At 37.3% G+C, this 22,838-nt stretch overlaps 1 protein-coding gene across 1 annotated transcript in view; it reads right to left on the bottom strand.

Moving 5' to 3' along the window:
- Positions 1-22,838, bottom strand: part of EYS (eyes shut homolog) — an 873,960-nt gene that overhangs the window by 247,215 nt on the left and 603,907 nt on the right. The window contains exon 35 of the mRNA XM_027809136.2: positions 10,376-10,488. Coding sequence (XP_027664937.2) covers positions 10,376-10,488 — 113 coding nt within the window. The remainder of the gene's footprint in view (positions 1-10,375; positions 10,489-22,838) is intronic.

Below are 22,838 nucleotides of genomic sequence, written 5' to 3'. Positions count from 1 at the left end.
TTTAAAAAAGAACTTCAAATATGAAGTTTTGTACAAAATTAATTTCAAAAATATTTCCTTTTTTCAGGCTTTTGTCTTTTAGTAATAATTAAACCTGCCATGTTTGACCAACTTTAGAGGAATTTTATTTTATTGCAAATACCTTTCATGAAGTCAAATACATATTAACATAGCAAATTTTGATTTATAGGTTCACAACACATATCACTACAATGGACATCTTTTGGATATCAATAATACAAGGCAATTAAAAAAAAATCTGGTTTTAAAACTTGGATTCTTTAAAAATCTTGAGATCTGAAATGGACAGTTGTTATTAAAACTGCTCTGCCAAAGAGAAGCTCAAATATTTTTTTTTTTTAATTGTAAAATCTTTTCCAAAAGTGAAATATTATTTGTGATGGATTTTATTTTGTATAAAAACACACAAGGTTTTGTGATGTGGATTGTTCCACTTTTAATTTTGTTAAATGAGATTTTTATAAACCCACAAATACTTCAAAAGTCATGAAGCCCTGTGGTCTATTCACGGACACAGTGAAGGACACAGAATGGATGCCAGCAGAGAGCTACTACACAGAATAAAACTGAACTTCTAAACTTTTCTCTTGACATTCTAGCAGTTAAAGGCAACTCTTATGATTTCTTATTACTTCTGTATCAAATTCGGAAGTGAATCTCAAAGATTACAAAAGTCAAAGAGAGTATTATACTGATTTAAGCTTCCAGTAGGCAAACCATTCCTTTCAGTATAACTCATTCTTACTTATTCTATCTAATATGCCTCTCTTCACAATACAGTCTGGTATAATAACAAAAGCAACTACATCTCCTTTATGAGGCACTCGCTGCCCATAACTTGGAAGTCGTGGAAACCTGCTCCAAAGTTTAATTATTTGTGAGTATATACAAAACATTTTTTCTGTATTTCTAGATTTCTGTAATTGGAATGACATCAAATGCTAGCACTAAAGCTGTGTGACTGTAGTCCAATAAGGAAAACATACAAGATAATTTCTTTTACTATTCAATTGATTTAGACAATTCCTCCTGTTCTATACTTGGCTTTTCTGAATATTCTTAAAGCTGAATTCTGTCAAACAATCCCTGCACCCATCTGCAAGTTTTAGACTGGCAGAACAAATGGAGATTATTTTTTCTGTTCAAGAGGGTAGAAGAAGAGCCTTTCATTATTCATATACCTGTCTGGCTAGAAGCCCAAGTGATTATTTCAGGAAGCTATTGAACCATACTACTTGATGTCTTGTGTCACTAAGATAATTTTTCTTAAGCATTAAGATAAAGTTTCCAAAGAGTATTGCAATGGCTATGACACATGATATTATTAATGCTGTGAAAAAGTATGTGTAGTGAAGTTTTTAGAACTTTGAAAAATGGCTTTATATTTAGTTTCATTTTTGTGAATCTGCTCCGGTTTTGTAGGAAAATTGGGATCTCAACCCAATCCTTTTTTTTTTTTTTTACTTCTAGCAAAAACCTTAGATTTTCATGTTTATGAAATTATTTTATTATGTAAGGGAAGCTGTGCTGAAATATGAAATGAAAAAGTTACATTCATTAATGGGAAAATGAGTCTTTCTCGTAAATCTTAAAAAAATATTTTCTTGATAAGCCAAAGAAGAGTCCAAATCAGATACAGATTTTTTTGTTGTAATGGAAATCTTCATCACATATTTCTACTTCGTAAAGTATTTATGTAAGAAAATCAGTTCTGTACTATGAGTGTTCTTACTAAAGTTTAGCACTTTATTGTACTAATGTTTAAAGGGATCAACTTATATGCAATGGTTAAGTATTTGGGGTGAAAGAAACTATAAATTACACTAATAAATTTAGTAATCATACAGAATAAGAATATCAAGTAACAGGAGCTATTCAGTACTATATGACTGTACTAAAATAGATACAAAGGTGTGACATAACAGGAAAACAGAATTTCTCAAGCACTGGAACCTCTTCCGTAGCACATGAAAAAGAATGCAATATAAAATAATGAAGTACACATGAACAGTAGTAAAAAGACAATTCCATTAAAAAACCTCTAAGTCTTATTCATAAAAAAATTTCATTTCTGTGCAACTGTGTCAGAGTGTTTTCCAAAACATTTAATTGAAATATTATTTATTTGCAATAACACACTGCCTCAGACTTATCCGTTGGCTCCATTAGCATGCATACATTGACATATATACCTGCAAATAGCTCCTTGATAAAAACAGAAGAAAATAAATGCATGTTACCCTTTAAGACTTGTCTTCCATGCTTCCATGCAGGTGCCTGGCAATTCAAGCAGAAACCAAGTTCTCATTACAATTGTTCATTTCAGACACACTAACAGACAATGACTGCCACTGAATTCTATTGATAGAATTACGAAACAATTCTCTGTTGGTATAATGCACATGCCTGAAGTTACAGAAGGGTGAGTAAGGTCAAGATGTCAGCCTGTCAGCCTGACCTCGAAGCCAGGGAAGGTTACAGAGATCATCCTGAGCTCCATCATACAGTATGTGCAGGAGAACCAGGGGATCAGGCTCAGCTAGCAGGAGTTTACGAAAGGCCGCTCCTGCTTGACAAACCTGATCTCATTCTATGACAACTTGAACCACCTAGTGGATGAGGGAAAGGCTTTGGATGGTGTCTACATGGACCTTAGTAAAGCCTTTGACAGAGTCTCCCACAGCATTCTCCTGGAGAACTTGGCTGCTTGTGGCTTGGACGGGTGTACTCTACACTGGGTAAAAAGCTGGCTGGATGGCCAGGCCCGAAGAGCGGTGGTGAATGGAGTTACATCCAGCTGGTGACAGGTCACAAGTGGTGTTCCCCAGGGCTCAGTACTGGGGCCTGTCCTGGTTAGTATCTTTATTGATGATCTGGATGAGGGGATTGAGTGCACCCTCAGTAAGTTTACAGACACCACCGAGTTAAAGGGAGAGTTACCTGCTTGAGGGCAGGAAGGCTTTGCAGAGGGATCTGGACAGGCTGGACTGATGGGCTGAGGACAGTTGTATGAAGTTCAACAAGGCTCAGTGCTGGGTCCTGCCCTGGGGTCACAACAACCCCAAGCAATACTTACAGGTTCGGGGAAGAGTGTCTGGAAAGCTGCCCAGTGGAAAAGGACCTGGTGGTGCTGGCTGACAGACGGCTGAACATGAGGCAGCAGTGTGCCCAGTGACCAAGGCCAACAGCATCTGGACTTGTATCTGAAACAGTGTGGCCAGCAGGACAAGGGAAGTGATTGTCCCCCTGTACTTGGCACTAGTGAGGCCGCACCTCAAAACATGGTTCAGCTTTGGGCCCCTCACTTCAAGAGGGATGTAGAGGTGCTGGAGTGTGTCCAGAGAAGGGCAACGAAGCTGGTGAAGGGTCTGGAGCACAAGGCTTATGAGGGGTGGCTGAGGGAACCGGGGTTGTTTCGTCTGGAGAAAAGGAGGCTCAGGGGGGATCTTACCGCTCTCTACAGCTGCCTGAAAGGAAGTTGTAGGCAGGTGGGGGCTGGTCTCTTCTCCCAGATGACAAGAGGAAAGAGCCTCAAGTTGTGCCAGGAGTAGTTCAGGTTGAATACTAGGAAAAATTTCTTCACTGAAAAGTCGGTGAAGCATTGGAACAGGCTGACCAGGGACGTGGTAAAATCACAGTCCCTGGAGCTGTTTAAAACCGTGTAAATGCAGTGCTTGGTGACACGGCTTAGTGATGGACTTGGCAGTCCTCTGTTAACAGGGACTTGATGATCTTACAAGTCTTTTCCAACCTAAATGATTCTATGATTCTATGACTCTAAGATAATCACCAAAAATTATTATTATTCCTTTAGAAACAGAGTTGCCCCAAGAAAAATTGGTGTTAGTTTTGTAGTATGCTGATGAGAGGCAACCTTTTCCAGAAATAGGGAGAGAAATGTAAATATTTGCAAAGACTCATTAACTCACCTGCTTATATGACACAGGGATTTGTCTTAATATCCCCCACAATTTCCACAGAATACTGCAAAAGATGGAGCTAAAGCCTTACACAGCAATTTACTGTGGTTTTGAGGATTTATAATAGTAGGAAATATTAGATCTGTCACTTCTTTCTTTTTCTTTTTCAATATTGAAGCCTTTATCACTGAAAAAATCATCTGAACGGAAATGTCAAAGGAGGAAGAAAAGGTAACAGAAAAATATCCCAAATTCATGTACACACAGAGAGCACAAAGGAAATTGCACAGGATGGCAAAACTCACAAAGGGAAAGAAAAAATTGCAAAGACATGTTGTAAAAGATGAGGGAAATCAAGAAGGGCAACTCAAGCACAGAGGATTAAACTATATGTAAGCAACTCAGGCACTGGGAAAGGAAAAAGGGAAAATTAGAAACATACAGAAAAGGTAATCAGACTGCAAAAGCAATAGATGAGAAAGAAAAAACTAACAAAATAAATACATAAAGAACAAAAGCTTGTTATTCTCTATGTTAAAATTGGACAGAATAGTTATTAACATAATATCGAGCATCTTATGTGGTGAATATAAATGAATGATCTTTCTGAAGCTTTATTTTCAATTGTACTTCAGAAACATTTAGTGCAATCTCTATGTTAACGACAGAAAAAACAGAAACCCTGTTAAATAATTAAAACTAAGTAGTGTCAGTATTGTTCATTTAATCATTTTCTTCTACAGTGTTGAGGAGCCCTATATATTCTTTCTCTTTGCTGTTTCATATTTAAGCACATAACTCCAAACTGTTAATGAAAAAATGTGAACATAACTACCTAAACTGAGATGAAGTCTGAATAATCTCTTTTACGTATAACAGAAGCTCAATGCTTCCCATAGGATCTTGCATTTTTTCATAAACTAAGATGTAAGTAGAGAGAAGAGCTTAAGTCTGGAAACGTGCGATTTCCCTTTCATTTGAGCCAGCTTTCCCTACTACAAGGTATGCAGTTCAATCCAAAGACAGAAATCAAACACTTTAAATACGTGGTGTCAGATTCTTTAAGTTGTGATGTTTTATAATATTCTGAAAAAGCAGGAAGTTCTACAGAGGAAGAGACATGCTGAGAAATCGCGCAGGAGAGTGAACTTCACAAAGGTGTTTGTGGTCTGCTGGTGTGTTTGTGAAAATACCACAGTAAACTACAGAATGGAAAGGGGAGTACTCACATAAGGAAGAGGATTTAGAGCTTCTGCAAAAGTGGATAAGTGAGGGGAGGTGGAACTGAAGGCTTCCTGAAAACATGTAGAGTTCTCTGAAATGTATTGCATAGCTCCTGAGAAAATTGCCATGCATTAGGAAACCCATCAGTCCTCATGATGGAATGGAACTTGGGTAATGCACATTCAAGAGCCTCTTTCCTAACTGCAAATAGCAGTCAGAGACTTTGCTGAGATGAAACTCAGTTTCAGCCTGGAAAAAAACACTTTAAGATAAATTAACAGCAAAATAAGAACTTTAAAAAAATCAACTGAAAATCTGTCCAATGGGCAGTAACGAAGAACTCAGCTTATTAGCTCCTGTCTCTGAGTGGAAATCAGCCCTGTACATTTGCATTCACCAGTAAGACTCTTCTTAGGAAACAGCAACAGTAATTTTATGTTTCCTAGTTAGGTATTTTTTAAAAGAAGAACAAATCATGGCTTGGATAGATATATGTATATGTATATATTTTACATATGTGTGTGTGTTTGGAACCTTTGAATTTACTACATGCAGTAAACTCTTACAGGAATATACAACAGTCCTAGCTCCCAGACATTAAAATAGAAGTGAGCCGCAGTAAACACCAGCTTTTAATGCTGTGACTCAAAGCTTCATTTATATCTGTCATCTGAACTCTACCCGAAAGTGATAGTCATTTATCCTGCAAATCTATTCCAGTAACATTTTCTGAAACACTTACAGGAGCTTTATATTGCATTAACGCATCACGAGTACCTTACTTGCTTCAGAAGAAGGAAAAAAAAAATTCCTTTCTTAACAGATCCCATCAGAGATCCTTTATTTCCAATTGTCTCTTCTACTACTGTTGGCCATCATATAATCTTTTCCAAAATTGTCTATATATTCATAACTCTGGGGCAGCAATAGTTTAAACAGAATCTTAAAATAAACTTTGACAAGATTTACTTGAGTATACAGTCTGGCATAATTCTGGAAAACTACCTACTGGAGGCTGACCTTTATTAATTGATATGGTTCTGTTATAACCTTTTCTGAAAGCAAAACCCACATAACTCAGAGGACCTTTATAGCTGTAAACCTGCTCTCAGAGAGTCAAACTTAAATTCAGTCTCCTGCCCTTACCATTTTTCCACCATTTTCTGTTCTACCTTGGTTACATCTTATGGCAGGAAGCTCTAATGAGTCCTCAGTGCAATACATCCCTCCTAGCTATTCCCTCCTCCCTGTGGTATCACGGGTTACAGCCTATCTATGAACTCCAGGCTTGAACAGTGATGCATGTGATTATCAGAAGGACCTGAGCCATGACCTCACAGATTAACTGAGTTAAAGCCTCAGGCTTGAAACATCAGTGCTTCTGAGCACGCACAGAAATCCTGCATCTTTCAGAATCATCAGGATTATTTCACGTTTTAAGGTCTTTGATCTTACCTTGCCCAGTGCTTGCTTTATCAATCATCCTCTTGAATTTAAGCAGAATTTAGCATCTGCTTCCAAAATGACATGAAAGGCAATTTGAATGTTGTCCCTATCTCCTATTTAGTTCTACCAAGTTAAAATAATTCTCCCTGCTTTGCAGCATATGATATTTGCATGACAAAAAATGAATGCTAAAGGAACAAAAGGCATTCTTGCCCTATATATAGCATTTTAGACAGCAAACAGTCAGATATGTATGCCAGTGAAATTAATGTTATCGCTTCATTTTTTACATTTCTTATTCTCAAAAAATTTTAAACAGTGGCCTAAATTGCATGAATCTCTGAGATAAGCAACATGGAGTACATAATATAATATGAAAGGTACTGACTTGTGATGCCAGTAGTTTTGAAAAGGTTAATGAACTGTATCTAAAATTTATTTTTGAAAGCTCTCTATATTCCTTGCACATATTAGATCCTCCTTTTGGTGTTTTAAAATTCAAATAGATCTAGTTAAAAAAATGGCAGAAGACATTTGAGTAAATTTCAAGCCTATTAAAAATTCATAAGCTTAAAATTTACTCACAAGCCCATACACATTAAGAAGTTTCTGCTTGTCTCCCTTTGGCTGACCTACACCATAATAACGAAGTAATCCGTGCTTCTGGGGAACCAAGATGTAAAAACCCCAGCAGAGTAAGTGACTGCCACTAGAGTATGGCTAAATATGCAAAAGTAGGGGCTTTCAAAAGGATGAGAAGTCTACAAACAGGTGATGATAGGTAGAAGTCAATTGAAGCAAAATTACAACAGCAGGGAACAGAAATACTTAAGTGTCACTCGTTGATCAATACAGGGATGTTCTTACAGGAAGAAACTGGGTTACTTTGTCTGCCACATTGTAAAGTACTCTGTTACTTCCAGGCACCTCCAACTGTAGCAATATTGCATCAACAGGACCATGGGAATTCTGAAAATACACCACCAAGTACACCAGGCTTTCTACTATTCAGCTACTTGTATTTGCAGCATATATAATCCATTATTGCCCTCTTTAAGCAACTTTCTTCAATTACTTTCTCCTTCCTTCTCAAAACAAAGCTCTCTTCCTACGAAGCCTGTCTTGCAAAAAAAAAGAATGGTAGTTGGGCCTCCTAGATGCTTTCTGGGAAGCAGAATTTGCATGTAAGGACTGATGCATGGGGGTTATACCTAAAGTGAAAAGCAAGGATGATGTAAGCTGCCACGTGTGGGCAGATATGAAATTCATGTGTCACAGGGCAGGGAATGTGCATGGCGAATGCTTCCTAGGCTTCCCTGCAGTCCACTCCTATGGGACAACCATACCACCAAGGGAAATTCAGACTAATTTCAATTCTGTTTCCCAGCTTTTCACAGACAGAAATAACTGTGATTTGGATCAGGATGAAGCCAGCTCGGTGTGGACTGCATGAGGTTGGACACTGTTAGGCTCAGGTACAGTGCTGGAACAAGCAGGGAGGTAAAAGGGAGATGTTGTACAGGACAGAGGATTGACGAGGCCCAACATCCTTCCAGCATCCTTTTATGTACAAAACTATTTCCATCTATACAAACTATCATGTCATTTTACTCACCTAATCAGTTAGATATACACAGTAAGTATCTGCAAGAAACAGCCCTAGACTATAATCACTGAGCTATGATTCAAATAAAGTCATCTTTAATATCTATATTATACTGTATCAGTCATGTTTCTATGCTAATTGACTAACTATGAAGGGAAGAATAATTAATACAAAATGCAATACAATGTGGGAAATAACTCTACAGGTTACCATGTAACAGATACTATAGCATCTAAACTAAACAAATTTTAAAAGGAACAAAGCCAGATTTCCTTATATGCCTTTTCCTTCCTGTCTATATCCCTCTATTTGTTGCATACACAGACTGGACAAAGCAGTTCTCATTCGTGTTTTGGTTCTTGAAGGCTATCAGTTGTCAAATGAATGGTTATGTAAACTACTCAATAGGAAATTATTTTTTTTTTGTAAAAAAAGGTGTCAAAAAGGCTGACTATGTAGACATGCTTCTCAGATAAAGTATTGTTTTGGAGAATGAAAGAAAGCACAAAAGATGATGACAGTCTTGATTTTTAAGTGATTCCTCTTTTTTCCAGTAGTTTAAAGAACAGAGCTACATCTTGTCTAGGATTTGGGACACCAAAGCTCTAATGACTGTGCAAAATGGAGAACAATTTCCTAATATAGTAACCAGATGTGACGTCAGGGATGGGTTATGATTTTTTTTTTTCCAATGACTGTTTATTTTCTAATATATAAATAAATTAAATCTTCAGGTCAAGTTTTTTTCCCCCTAATACCTGAATTAAAGACGTGAAGTAGCTTCTTCACTTGCTTTCATCTCTATGAACTTCTGTTCTGCACAGAGGCATAGTTCCTCAGACAAGAGCATGTGCCCTCATTTTGGAGGAGACAACGGTTCTGGCTAGGAAGAAGCTCTATGCAGGAAGTCAGGAGTGGAGCCATCACTTCTCATCTGGGGTTTGTCACAACAGAGGTCAGAGCTCTATTCTGTGCAGGATTTATACCCTCAACTGTTTGTTTAATGTACTTAGAGAACATCTTCCAAATAAAAAGCGTTGGGGAACTCAAAAGTTTTATTTCTTTGTGCAGTGCAAAGATTTATTTCTTTGCGAAGTTTGAACAAGGAGATGACACTGAGCTGCTGTTCTAAATAGAGATGTTGGCAGGTGTGTGCAGATGTAACAAGCTGAACTTTTGTTCAGACCTAGTTTTACTTGCAAAAGCTTAGAAGCATGGTACTTGAAGCAGGTTGTTGATTACCTGGGTTTGCTATTTCCACTCCTTTCATAACTTTGAGTGTGATGTGTGTAAGTGCATTACGGGGCTAGAGACAGAAGTGAATGCAGAGTCCAGATCTCATGGATCTTTAAATAATGATTTAGTCCATTACCACTAGCTTTGTGACTTACTGTTGAAACAAGCACACAAACATTGATTAAACTGTTCCATAAATTTTAGGGAAAAAAAAAATAAAGCCATATGTAAAAAGGCTTATACAAAATCCTCCAGTGATAGTACATCCTATGAGTAAAATTGTACCTTGTTCTGAAAGACTTGATGAAGTACAAACGCAACTCACCTCTTCCTTTTGTTTTCCACTTTTCCATGTTCACACATTTTATATGACAGAATTGAATCCTAATTGACACCACAGCCTATGTATAGCCTTTTATTTCAACCAATGCAAGACCAACAGCCATATGAATATGCAAAAATGAAACCAAGTTTGGTTTTTTTTCATGTATTCAGAAACAATCCTTCCCAGCTATTTTCACAATCTCAAATAGAGTAAGTGCAGCAGCAAATCATCAGCATTTGTTACAAGATTAATGAAAATTTCAAAACCATGAGTAGAAACACAACCAGCACATCACCCCACTTCCCACTCCTGTATTTTGTTGCAGATTATCTTGCTTAATACGCCATGTTTCAGCATTCAGTGGGTGAAAACTCACTCCAAGTAAGATTACAAGCTTAACTGAACTACTCCGCAAAAAGCACCTTCCATAAAGGAAATGCTTCAGAAGCATAGAAGAAAGCACAGTATCTCTATATAGTGTATTTTTGTTCTGTAACCATTGCTGAAATTATATAAAATGGTCACCCTATTTAAGGAAGAAAGCAAAATCAAGGAAAACAGTTTCTTCCAATTTAAAAGGCACAGAGGGTAGTTTACCTGCAATTGTCAATATTGTTTCTTCCCACAGCACTAGAGAAGTTGAAAGGTCCCACGTTATTGATTTCTGTAACTTGTATACAGCCAGTGAAATTGTAGACAGGTCCAGGTATCTACAAAGGAGAAAATGTACATAGTTCTTTTGCTTGTTGTCATTGTGATTAGTTTTAAAATAATTTAGTTTCTGCAAATTATTTGTAACATACTTTAATTCTACTACTGCCCCACTGGTCTCCATTTTTTCCTTAATGAAATTTTATTTTAAAAAACTGAATATGAAAAGAAATTACATCAAGATAAGCAGTACTGACTTAAAAATTAAACAGAGTTTTGGACATGCAGACAGAACTGCAGGTATAATGAGACACCAGTAAAAAGAGGACTTTAACTTTAATCAGGTATGTATTGTTTATATATGAACACAGGTCATGGGGAATAGTAAACAAGGAAGCTTTGAAAATTCTACTTTTAAATTTACTACTTCGCTGCTCAAAAGATATCTAGTATCATTAATCATGTTTCAAAGATGCCTAAGGACATAGTAAACTGGGAATCACTGTAGGGGTACTGAAAAAACCACAGAACAATACATTGTTATGTGTACCTCACCATCTAAACAAATAACACTAACACAGTGTGTTGACAGGTGTTATAATATACAAACAAGCCACTCAAAATGTTGCAACTGACTGGACCACTGGACTTGGACAATTCCTGGTCACACCAGATCATGTGTACCTGTCCTTGGGACCACATAATAGATAGGTCTCCATAGTTTATATAATAAATTTCATGCCAAATTGAGAAAAAAAGTACTGCTAGGACTGTCCATGATGATGGAAGTCATCAACATATTCAAATGGGGCCTTGGGAAACTACTCGGGAAGAAAAGACAGTAAGAGTGGAAGAGGGTGTGACCTGAGGCCCCTAAACGAATGCCGTTCATAAGCCCACAGGAGGGGAAGCGATCTTGCCATAGTCCTTCACACTGCAGATGACCCGTTCCTAATACTGACCGTGATGTCAGGTTTAGATACTTGCAGAAAGAAAAATAAAAAGATCTTGAGGATCAATTTGCTAAAAGCATAATGGTGAGCATTAAATGTTTTTTAAAACTGAAGAGGAGCAGTAAGCCTGCCAGAAAGTCTGTAGGGCCAACAGACCATCAAAGTGTAAAAGGAGTGTTCAAAGAGGTAAGGCTCTAGCAGGAAATGCAAATGAACTCACCAAATCAAAATTTAATGCAGAGGAGCTCTGGGAGATTCCTATGCGAGAACTCCTTCTTAGTAGGGATTCATCAGAGATATGTTTCAAATTATTACTCGGAAATATTTTAAAATAAATCAACAAAGCAAACAGTAGCAAAAAAAAAGAAAGACAAAATAGTGTTTGTCCAGAAGTCCTAAAGGAAATTACTGTGGTCATCACTTAAAATGGCATCCCACCATAGAAATGGTAGATGTGGATTTTGGGGGTTTTTTTGTTTGTTTGGGTTGGGTTTGGGTTGGTTTGGGTTCTTTTGGTTTTTTTTTCTAAATTTGGGAAAGGGGCACAAGACTAGGGAATGCAAGGGCACACTCCAAACTACAGATTAGTAAGCCCAGTTCCATTCCAGACAAATCATTAGGAACTACATTACAGAATTAATACATGACAGAATTAATAGATACATAGATGAACGTAATGTACTGGGGAATAGTTGAGATGGTTTCTGAAAATGGAAATTGTAACTCACAGAAGGAATACTGAATATGTGAAAAAGGATGCCTTGGCACACAGCCTTTGATTTCCAAAAGGCTTTTAACAAGTTTCTGTACTAAAAGATTCTAAAGTACTTTGGTCACCCTGGGATAACATGGAAGGCCTTCAATAAATGAAGAGTATGATTAAAACAGAAGCAGAAAATTTGGGAATAAATAGTGAGCTTTTTTCAATATGGAGAGCCCCTAGAAATTCCCTCAGCATCTCTATTAGGGTCTGTGGTCTTCCGCATATCCACAAGTGGCTCAGTGTTTCTTGTGCTATTCAGGATAGCAAAACCAAAATCCCAAGATGATTTCACAATATGCAAAAACTATAAGGTGTGTAAGGATGATGACACATATGAGAATTTCTGAACAGAGAGTGACTATATAGCCTAGGAATCTTTACTCAGGAAAACCCACCATCAAGGAGAATTAGAACATAGTTTGCTGAGAATTTTCAGTTTCTCACAATAGAGGATCAAAAGGACATGAAATCACATAAATCAGCGTGAAGATGAAAGCAAGGTAAACAATGTACTTTTAATACAACTCAAAATTAAGCTGTGGAACTCTGCATTTGAAGACAGCGAAGTTCAAGTGCTGGAATGGGGAAGATCGTCTCTCTGTGTCGCTAACACATTCTGGAGGACTGCACTGAGGCTTCCTGGAGCTTAGTAAATAAACCCTCATTCAAGGACTGGATGTGAACCTTCCCCTCCTCAAAGTTATGCTTTGGATATTAAGAGAACAATATTATTTGATATACCACGAGGGCTGACAGCGACTATTGATATGGATTATGGACAATAGCAGACTGACTGCCTCTCTTCATCCTTTGCGAGTCACTTTGGCAAGTCAGTACTTTTGTTGGACTGCCACGTGTTATACTCAGCAGTCTGCTTTTGCTGCTGTTGTCATGACACATTATACCAGGTAACCTTTGAAGATGTATTGTCCTATGAAGTTTCACATTTTACCTTTGATAAGAGATGTTTCTTACTATTTTTCCTGCCTTTTATAAATAGTAAATGAAACAATTTTCAAATTGGTGTAGGATCTGTTGCAAATTTAACATGAACACAGACAGAAACAGTTACACAATTCTTAGTTGGAAATGACATGGGACCCATAACATTGCCTAAAAAAATGAAAAATTGAACAGTGTTTTAATATGACTGCATAAATCAACTTGGAGCTCTGCTGCTGCTTCTCTCCCTTACCCTCTTATGCAGTTCCACTAAAGCTTAATTATGATTGTTCCAGTCACACCATGTATCTTTTTCAACAAAAGCCCTCATTCTTGGGATTATAAAAACACACAAAATAAAAACCAACAACAAAAAAAGTAAAAGGAACCAATAAATGCAAAGGTCAGATACAGTATCATTTTAACATTTATGACAGCTACTGTGCTTAGTTGAGTTCATTCAACATTCTGAATGTCAGGTTGGTATAGGGGAAATTCACTATGGTAACCTATGACACATTCTGCACACTGAACAGCAAATTAAACACTTGGTTTGTGAATAAACATTTATTTGCATATTTCCCCCAAGCGCTATTATCAGTGAATATTTTAACAACGTGGTTTCCTTTCCCCCAAAACAAACATACCGATTGGGATCCTAACAATTTCTCTTACATTGATATGTGTATATTTTGAATGTAATGCATTCCTCTAATCGTAAAATACTTACTTTTTGTAATTATAACTCCATCATAAAAACTTTTGTCAATTACTTGCCTTTGCACTGCTATGCTATCTATACAGATAACTAATGTCTTCCTAGAAATATTTAGGAATAAGGGCTATTGATACAAATAATCATAAGCAATCAGCTTTTATTCTGCTATTCTTGAGAGTAGATTATTATTTGTGATTAGCAGAGTATTAAAATACAGACTTCACATGTAGCTGGGTTTCCTTCCATTTAAAAAAAATATATTAATATGCTGACCGACCATAATACTTAGATTGCCTGAAAATGTCAGGGTCATAGCAACACCAGAAATTTAATTTAATACAATTCACTATTCAGAAACTATGCAGATATGTTTGACATATAGTAACCATGCTCTTTAAATGCCCTTTATACTTGACAAAAATGAGTACAGATACTTACCTGGTAGGAAAAGTTCACACATATATGCCAAACCATTTATTAACATCCCTTACTGACTAGCCCAAATCTGAGCTGCTGTTAGGTACAATTAATCTAGAATTGAGTTCCTAGCGAAATGAGCTTGCATGCTGTCTTTTCATTACAGATTCATAAATAATATAATGAGTTGTTGGCTTATGATCAGAGCACTTACAAAAAAAAAATATAATTCACCCAAAAAAAAGTAGTCTTTCCTCATTTGACTCCACTTAAGATAAATTTTATGTATCTTAAAAATTCTCACTATAGATATTACAGTCTACCAGCATGCACTATTCAGTAATCTTTCACATCTTTGATATTCCTGTGAAATATGTCTGATTTTAGAGCCAAATTTGTACAACTCTGCAAAAGACAGTTAAACTTTTCAAACTGCAGTATTTTAAACATCAACAAAATGGCCTAGGGACACATTTTTGAATACTCTACTAACTATTCCATCTATATTTACTAACAACATGATGAACAGTTTGGAAATGAATGCATAACCTTGAGATAACAGTTTCTCTGCTCCAGTTCGGGTTCTTGCTAGAGATTCGAATCATACGAAATGGTCATAATGAACTCTGAAATTAAGCAAGTTCTACCCTCAACTCTGTGTTCTCTTCAGATTGGCCGAACAACAACAAATGTGACTAACTATCTCAGTTCTAACCTGCTCAAAATCTACTGCAACTGAAATTCAATATCAAACCCACTTTAAAAAAATAATCATAAATTCAAAAATAATACCTTTTTTCAAAAAAAGTCTAAATTCGACGGAGGAAGGTGGCGGTGTGTGGGGGTGTCGTGGTGGGGTCCTTCCCCCTAAAGAATATTTTGTTCTTTAAGAAATGTAATTTTACAACCCATGTTCCTGGGTTAGATACTGAATTAAATAAATACAGGACAAAGTAAAACTATACATAGCCTACAAAATTAGCACCAAGGCAAACAGAACATGCTTAATTCAACAGCACCTTCTGCCTTTGTATTCCATTTAGTGAGCACTGAAACCTGCCTGCGTTCAGGTCAACATGCTATAGATAGGGTATGTATTTTTTCCAGTCTTTTCATGGCACCAAATTTTCAAGGTTTTGTTAAAATTCAACAACAGTCACTCAGACATCACCTTGACCAAAAAATGTTACCGGTTTTTGTTCATGCTGATTTAAACTTTTAAACATCTGTTAATAAAAATTAAACCTTGAACATTTTAAATCAGGTAGTTCAAGCAAAATGGGCAATGCTACTCTGGTTAATTTATATAGCCATTAATCACACAGAAATGCAATTTCCTTTGAGAAGTGTTGCTGAAGTAGACAGTGGTGCGGATAGGGGGTGGGTGAAGTATCTATGCTGTTTGTTACTGCACTTTGAAGTATTTACCAATTTTATTTGAGTTTAATGACATTTCAAAATGTGTAGGAAAAGTGGTATTGGTTCTGAAAGCAAAAATAATTAAAGAAAGCACTTAAAATATGGGAGAAGGAATATTGTTTCAGTTTCTCTACTATACTAGTACAGAAATGGGAAGGTGTACCCGTGAAATTGCCTACATGCCACCATATATAAAATAAAGTGCATGAAACACAAAGGAACTTAAATGTCTCCTACATCCTGACCAGTTTTGATCGTGAGATGCAACACTGTCTAAACCTATGCATAATATCAAGGTTTCATTTACCTGATAACATTAATATAATAGATGATTTTACATCAAAATTGTAATTCTGAGCCAAACATTCCCCCAAAATACTTTAATTCAGTTATATTAACACAACTAAAAAGGGATAAGAAGTAAGTTAAATCAAGATTATTTTTCCATGTAGCAGCTGCTTGTACTGAAATGTTAAAACTATTGCCGTTATCAGAAATCTGCATTTATTGTACCTGCCATGGATATTGAACCCTATCACAAAACCTTACTGAAACAAGAAAGGTAAAGCATAATAAAATAGACAGAATAGGGGGGGAGATCTCCAAGCGGCCTAGGGTGATACAGGTTTACATTTCTGCTCCTCATTTTTCATTTGCCCTAGCAACCCTGGTAGTTCTCCTGCTATTGGATTATCAACAAGTCAGGAGTTCTTCCAGTCTCCTGTGCTGCAGGGCAAGGTACTGAGACTTACCGTCTCGCACTGGGTCTGTGAGCAGACCAGTACTGGTAAAACACCTCCCAGATTACAGTGCTTTACAGTGGGATCCAGACTGGTCATCTGCCTTGTCCCAGACTCTGATGGAGCCACTTCACCATGTAACAGACATTCATATTCCTCTTGCATAATTTTCTCATCTAAATTGACTGGCAGTGTAAAACTTGAGCATAAGTATTTCACTGTCAATTTCCCATTATTCTGCCAGTTTGTTCTGGCTGAGAATGGTTATTAAGCCACAGAGGATTAATTAAAACCAGTAAGTCTGAAAGATTCAAGGGTACTGAGAAATTCCCTTACCATTTATATGGAAGTTTGTCCATGGCCAAGATCCTTAACTTTTAAACTTGCTCTTGCCTTGCAGTTAAGCAAGTGCAATGTTGCATTTCAGAAGTGATATGAAGACTCTGAAGTAAGAAAGGACCTCTCTAAGTTTTATGGCTAGCAATGTTTGGCCTTTTAGTAAACAACTTCAGTATTTACACTTACAAGCATAAAGCATGATTCACTTGCTTTGTTTGCTATTGCAGTTTTTAAACAGTTCAACTACTGTAATTTATCTTTTTAATTCTCTCTTGTTAATGCGGTATAATACCTTGCCCATGAACAAGCTCAAAAACACATTGGCCTGAGAGTACTAGAACAGGGAGAGTCAGACTTCTGTTTCTTATCTAGTACAGACTCTATCAACTAACTGTGGAAATCAATTCATCTCCCTGCGCTTCACCTTTTCAGAGTGATGCTGAACTTAATGTAACACAGTATTGCAACACATTAGAGGAAAGGTGTTTGGAGGCCATCACCATGAACTAGTTTTCAGTACAAGCCTGTCAACTTCTGTAGTTCTGCTTCTTGTCCAATCAATAACCAACAGCTCAGACCTACAAACATTTAACCCAAGAGATGTTTGTATGAAGTATATGTGTTTACATACTGATGGATTTGTTGATCCTTATGGGTCAGTCTCAACTCCAAATATCCTGATATCTAAAATAAGATTCAGTGTGAAACACTTCTTACTGAATCATAAACGTTGAGTTACAGAAAAAGGGAGGGGTTAAAGCAAGTAGTTGTACAGCTGTCTGAACTAGAATAGGTAATGTCTTACCTAAAACAAAGACATCTGTGTATAAAAAGAAGCATACTCATATGATGGTCAGGCTATCCCTAGCATAAGGAGGAAATACATATATTTCAGGGAGAAAGACTGTATTTATCTGGAACACCTGGAGGTCTTTCAGAAGGAAAAAAGGACTATAAAAGTTAAAATGTTCCAACAAAATAGTCTTTTCTTTAGTGACTGTAACCTGAGGATATAGTATTCAGAAGGGGTTCATTTTGTCAGTTCTAAGAAAGTTAAAGATTCTCAGCTGAAGGAGGGAGAGACAAGAAAATGTCTTCATACATTTTTAAAGTTTTATGCTTTCTTACATCACACCTGTACCTCTTTTATAAACATCTGCAACTGGAATGTCTGTTTTTGTATATTGCAAATACATAACATTTGTTTTTCTAGCTCAGTCTCTTTAAAAAAGAGGGGTTTCAAGGCAACACAGTATTCCTCACACAGGTTGTAAGGAATGTCAGCGGGCACACTATGCCTTTCAGCTGGACCCTCTCCAGTATGGTTGTCACTCACGCTAGGTATCCAGAACTGGTCAGAGCATTCCAGGTGCGGCTTCACCAGGGCTGAGCATAGTGTAAGGCTCACCTCCTTGACATGCTGGCAGCACTCCTCCTAATGCAGCCCAGGACACCATCACCCTCCTTTGCTGCAAGGGCAAAATGCTGCACTGGCTCACGTTCAACTTGGTGTCCACCAGGAGCCCCAGGTCCTTCTCCACAAGAAGTCTATAAACTCTGTCCTATAAAAACTCTACAAATCACAGGATGCCTGATGAACTCAGGCATTTCTTCAAGCAGGGAATTTTTGCCATGTTTCATATGATAATTCAGCTATCAGAATTTCAAAAGCCAAAGGAATAAACTTTTGTATATAAAACCAAACACGTACACACACACATACACACACAGAGGTTTGCATTTATGCACTCATTGACACTGTTGACCAGGAATCTTTTTTAACTAAATAAACCTGATTCATTCAAATCTCTCTCCTCCAACACATTAAAAGAGTTCAAAAGTACCCTGCTGCATGCAAGAAAGCTTCCAGAAGATAGACAGCAGGTTTGCAGCATGGATGAACAGTTTTCACCATTTTCACAAACTAGATTACAAGGCAAAATTAATAGCTTTTTTTTATTCAGGTTTTGAGTACCCATGAGCTCACAAATGACAGACAATATAGACTCACGTGAAAACTCAGACTATTCCTATCATTTCAGGTTTGCATTAACATTTTATCTTATAATTAACTTGTGCTAATTTTGAAAGACATTCTATTTCTTAATTTTTTCCAGACTCTTCTGCCTGTACTGTGAACAATAGTCTGTAAAACAACATTCTGTAACCTGGAATGAGAATCTGTATAATAAGCCAGTGACACAATCAAAGAACATTTTTTCTGTTTACTATTACACACAGAAAAATCAGCTTTCAGTAGCCGTATATATAATTCCAGGAATTTAGTAACCACCAGCACAGTAAAGTAGGTAGAAACTAGGTAAGTAAATAAGGAGGTTTAAACCACAGAGGAGAGCTAAAGCACTGACACAGTTACTTATCTTCACTCCTTTTTGCCTTCAAAAAGCACAGCATTAATATTAACAAAGAAAGAAAGTAATGATTTTATGCTAATGTTCCACAAAGTTCCCATTTATTATATGTTTCTTCCTCTTTCTTTCATTTCCAGATCTCACTGCATTTAGAAAGAGCACAAAATAAGAGTTGCATTTCCAATCGTTTCATGTATAGCAGCTGCCAGTTCCTTCATTCTTTTCTTGTTTTTATGATGCACACCAAAAATCACAAATTTACAAACAATGTGATCACCATGTTCCTCTCTTAATACTGACTCTTTCTTTATATTACAACAGTTTAGTTGGCTTCTACCTTTAGAGCGGAGCACACTTCCTGCTGGCTTGGCAAATGTGTTATTTGGCTATTTTTCAGGCTCAGCTATTCACTGCATGCCCAATAAGCACATTCAGATACTTAGTTTAAAGCGAAGCCATTAAGCAAACAGCACTGAAGGGCTTATTTGCCAGGGATCAGGAATGGCCTCCATTTACTACAGTCTTCTATAAAAACCGCCTCTGCTACATTGCTTGCAGTTGGGAAAAGAAATGAAACCACACAGCAAAATGTCAAAGCTGCCAAGATACACAAAGCCAATTTATTGTTACAGAAATAATGGAAACTTGTATGTAGAAGATCAGTGAGAATGGGGGAACCTGGTAATGAGAATGAATCCAGAGAGAGACTGCTAACACTACTAGAAAAGTAGGTTCTAGAGGAAATCACACAACTATGAGGCTAACATCGCACGTGTAACAGGAAACCAAATGCTTTTGATTTTGATAGTCTTTATTCTATAGCAAAACATCTCTTTTTTTTTTTTTTTTTTTAGTTCATCAAATACACATTCAGCCTAAAGAAGATAATACCTTATATTTTACTTTGATAAATGTCAAGGACACTGTAGAAACACTAGTCACCCAGATTAACTCCGGAAGGAGCAAACAAGAATCACTGTAATTCAAACAGAGCCTTGACAAACAAAACTACATCTTCAAAGAAGATTTTCTCTTTTGCAAGGAAAAAAACACAAAATGAAAGGAATCTGTTAAAGCACTAAAAACATCAAAGATGAGAGATGTGAAATTTCCTTACTTTAAGTGGCAGCAATGTCTGGCAATCACCAGATGGAAGAGGGTACTGGGAATAATGGACACACAAACATACACAAAGAAACAGCAAAGCATGACGTGTATTGGAAGCAGAATCAGATTATCATAGAATCACTTCGGTTGGAAAAGACCTTGGAAAACACGAGGTCCAACCACTAACCTAGGTCTGACAAGTCCATCACTAAACCACTTCCCTAAGCATGAAGTAGAAAGCAGAAAGATGAAATAAAGCTTGCCAAAATTCAAACTGAGATGGACCTTACACAAAATTTATACACATTGAAAAAAGAATGACTGATTACAAGTGAGAAGAAGGGCCAAGTTACAAATACTGCAGCTGTCACCAAAGCTTTTGTCTTACTAACAATGGAGAAACTTCTAGGGTTCTCCTAGAGTGTCTTGTATCAGTGTGCTGCTCTAACAGGCTTCACTTTATATTTGCTTCTATTTTAACTTACTATTATGTTCTTTTAAGAATATGTTACTCCTATAGAAAGGAAAAATATGATTTATTTCCAAAAGCTACCAAGTGGGTTCCGGTTAAAAAAAAGTTCCAGAGAACAACTCAGATGGCAGGCAATAGGCATAGGAAGGAAGAAGCAGACTGGAGCTTAAGCGGAGAAGCTGAAATGACTTAGGAGAACACAGCAGAGAACCTGGGCTCAGAGATAATGGAGAGGAAAACAGAATCAAAGGAGATGCAGATTCACTAAACTTCAGAAAGGCAGTGAGAGACTAAAAGCCACCTGCAAGATCATGGTGGGTGGGAAAGGGTTGCATCTAGCCATTCTTCTCCTGTCTTGTCTGATATCAGACCACGTTTTTTTATTATAAAGAGGTTAAATATTCCAGGTTTTTGTTCTACTAAAATTTTGTGTTTCTTATTTTGAAGACTTTTGGTCTTCTTTGGTTAAATAAAACCATGCAGAATATCATGCTGGTAGCTTCCTGTAATTTGGGTCAGATAAGGAGGCTATCAACTGTGAGAGTATTTATGCAGCCCTGTGTTAGGATTCCACAAGGAAACCCATTCTTCAACACTCCCTTCACTGAGAGACTAGGGAAAGTACATAACCTCCTATGACTGTTCTCTTGTTGGAGTACCTTTTAATGTAGTTTCTGGCAATTTAAAAAGCACACACTTCTACTACCAGATACTTCATGGCAAGATATCACACTTCTTCCTAAGAATTGTTAATGTTATTTTAATTTCAGAAATGCTGATGTTTACTGAGTATTGCTAGGCTAAACCATATTATATCTAGACAGTAAAAAGAACTTCTTAGTGGCTGTCCTAGTATTTCTTTATTGTTAGTTCCTTGTGAAGGAAACAGTTACCAGCTAGTAAGGCAGGGCTCTCACCCCTGGACACACCTTTAACACACTGAGATTCTACCACAGATAGACCTACAAATCAGCAATGACACGTAATGGAAGCGTAAGAGAGAATACTGTGTGTGATTCATTGCGAGCACAGGACAGAAGTTAGCCACAGCGGTCCCTCCGGGGTGACAGTGAGGTTGAGGGAATGTTGTGGGTTGACCCCAGCTGGCAGGTAAGACCCCTGCAGTCTTTTGCTCACTTCCCCCTAGCAGGATGGTGGAGAGAAGGGCAAAAGTGAGCAAACTCATAGGCTGACATAAAGACAGTTTAAAAAGTGAAAGGAAAAAAAAAGAGGAAAAACCCCAAGTGATGCAAAAGCAATCACTCACCAAGCAGCAGACAAGTGCCTAGCCAGTCCCCAAACAATGGCTGCTTTGAAAAAAACACCACCCCACCCCCCACCCCACTCACCCCCCCAGTTTTATTGCTGAGCATGATGTTATATGTTACAGGATATCCTTTTGGTCAGTTGGTATCAACTATCCCAGCTATGTCCTCTCCCAGCCTCTTGCCCACCCCAGCCTACTCCATAAGGGGTGAGAGAAAAAAACAGAGAAGGCCCCAATGCTGTGCAAGCACTGTTCAGCAACAGCAAAACCATCCCTGTGTTAGCAACACTGCTTTGGTCACCAGTCTCAAACACAGCACCGTATGGGCTGCTGTGAAGTAAATTAGCTGCATCCCAGCCAGACCCAGTATAGGGAATCAACATGAAAACAGAATTTCTCAGACACATGGCAAGAGCAGTTGATGGAATGCTTGCTGTGCATCAGCGCATGGAAATACAAACAACCGCTACTAAAGATGTTAGAGAAACGCAAAGTGATATAAACACTACTTTAGTGATAATGGTGACAGAGGTGAGAAATAAAACCCAAAATCTTCTGTTCCAGAATACTTTAAAGAGTGGCACTATATGGTTATGGAATAATAAAAGTACTACCTTGATACACTTTCTAGCTACATGCATGCTATTGGTTAATAAGCTTGTATTTATCAGAAATGGCAACAATTCGCTCCACTTGCCATCCAAAGCATACAAGTTTAATCAGTAAAAGTAATTTTCAATGGGATTTTTGGGGATTTAGCAGCAAATTGTTTTCGTTTTTCCTGAAGAGAAGCTCATGGATTTGCATTTTAATAGGATTGGAGGTATACGCCCAAAACTTCATTTGTGGCATAAACCTCTCTGCTGTTGAAAAAACTTGGAGAAAAATCACATATACATT

Source organism: Falco cherrug, chromosome 6 (assembly GCF_023634085.1).
Source record: "Falco cherrug isolate bFalChe1 chromosome 6, bFalChe1.pri, whole genome shotgun sequence".
Taxonomy (NCBI): Eukaryota; Metazoa; Chordata; class Aves; order Falconiformes; family Falconidae; genus Falco; species Falco cherrug.
The sequence above is the reverse complement of the archived record's forward strand: the minus strand, read 5'-3'. Positions and strand labels throughout refer to the sequence as shown.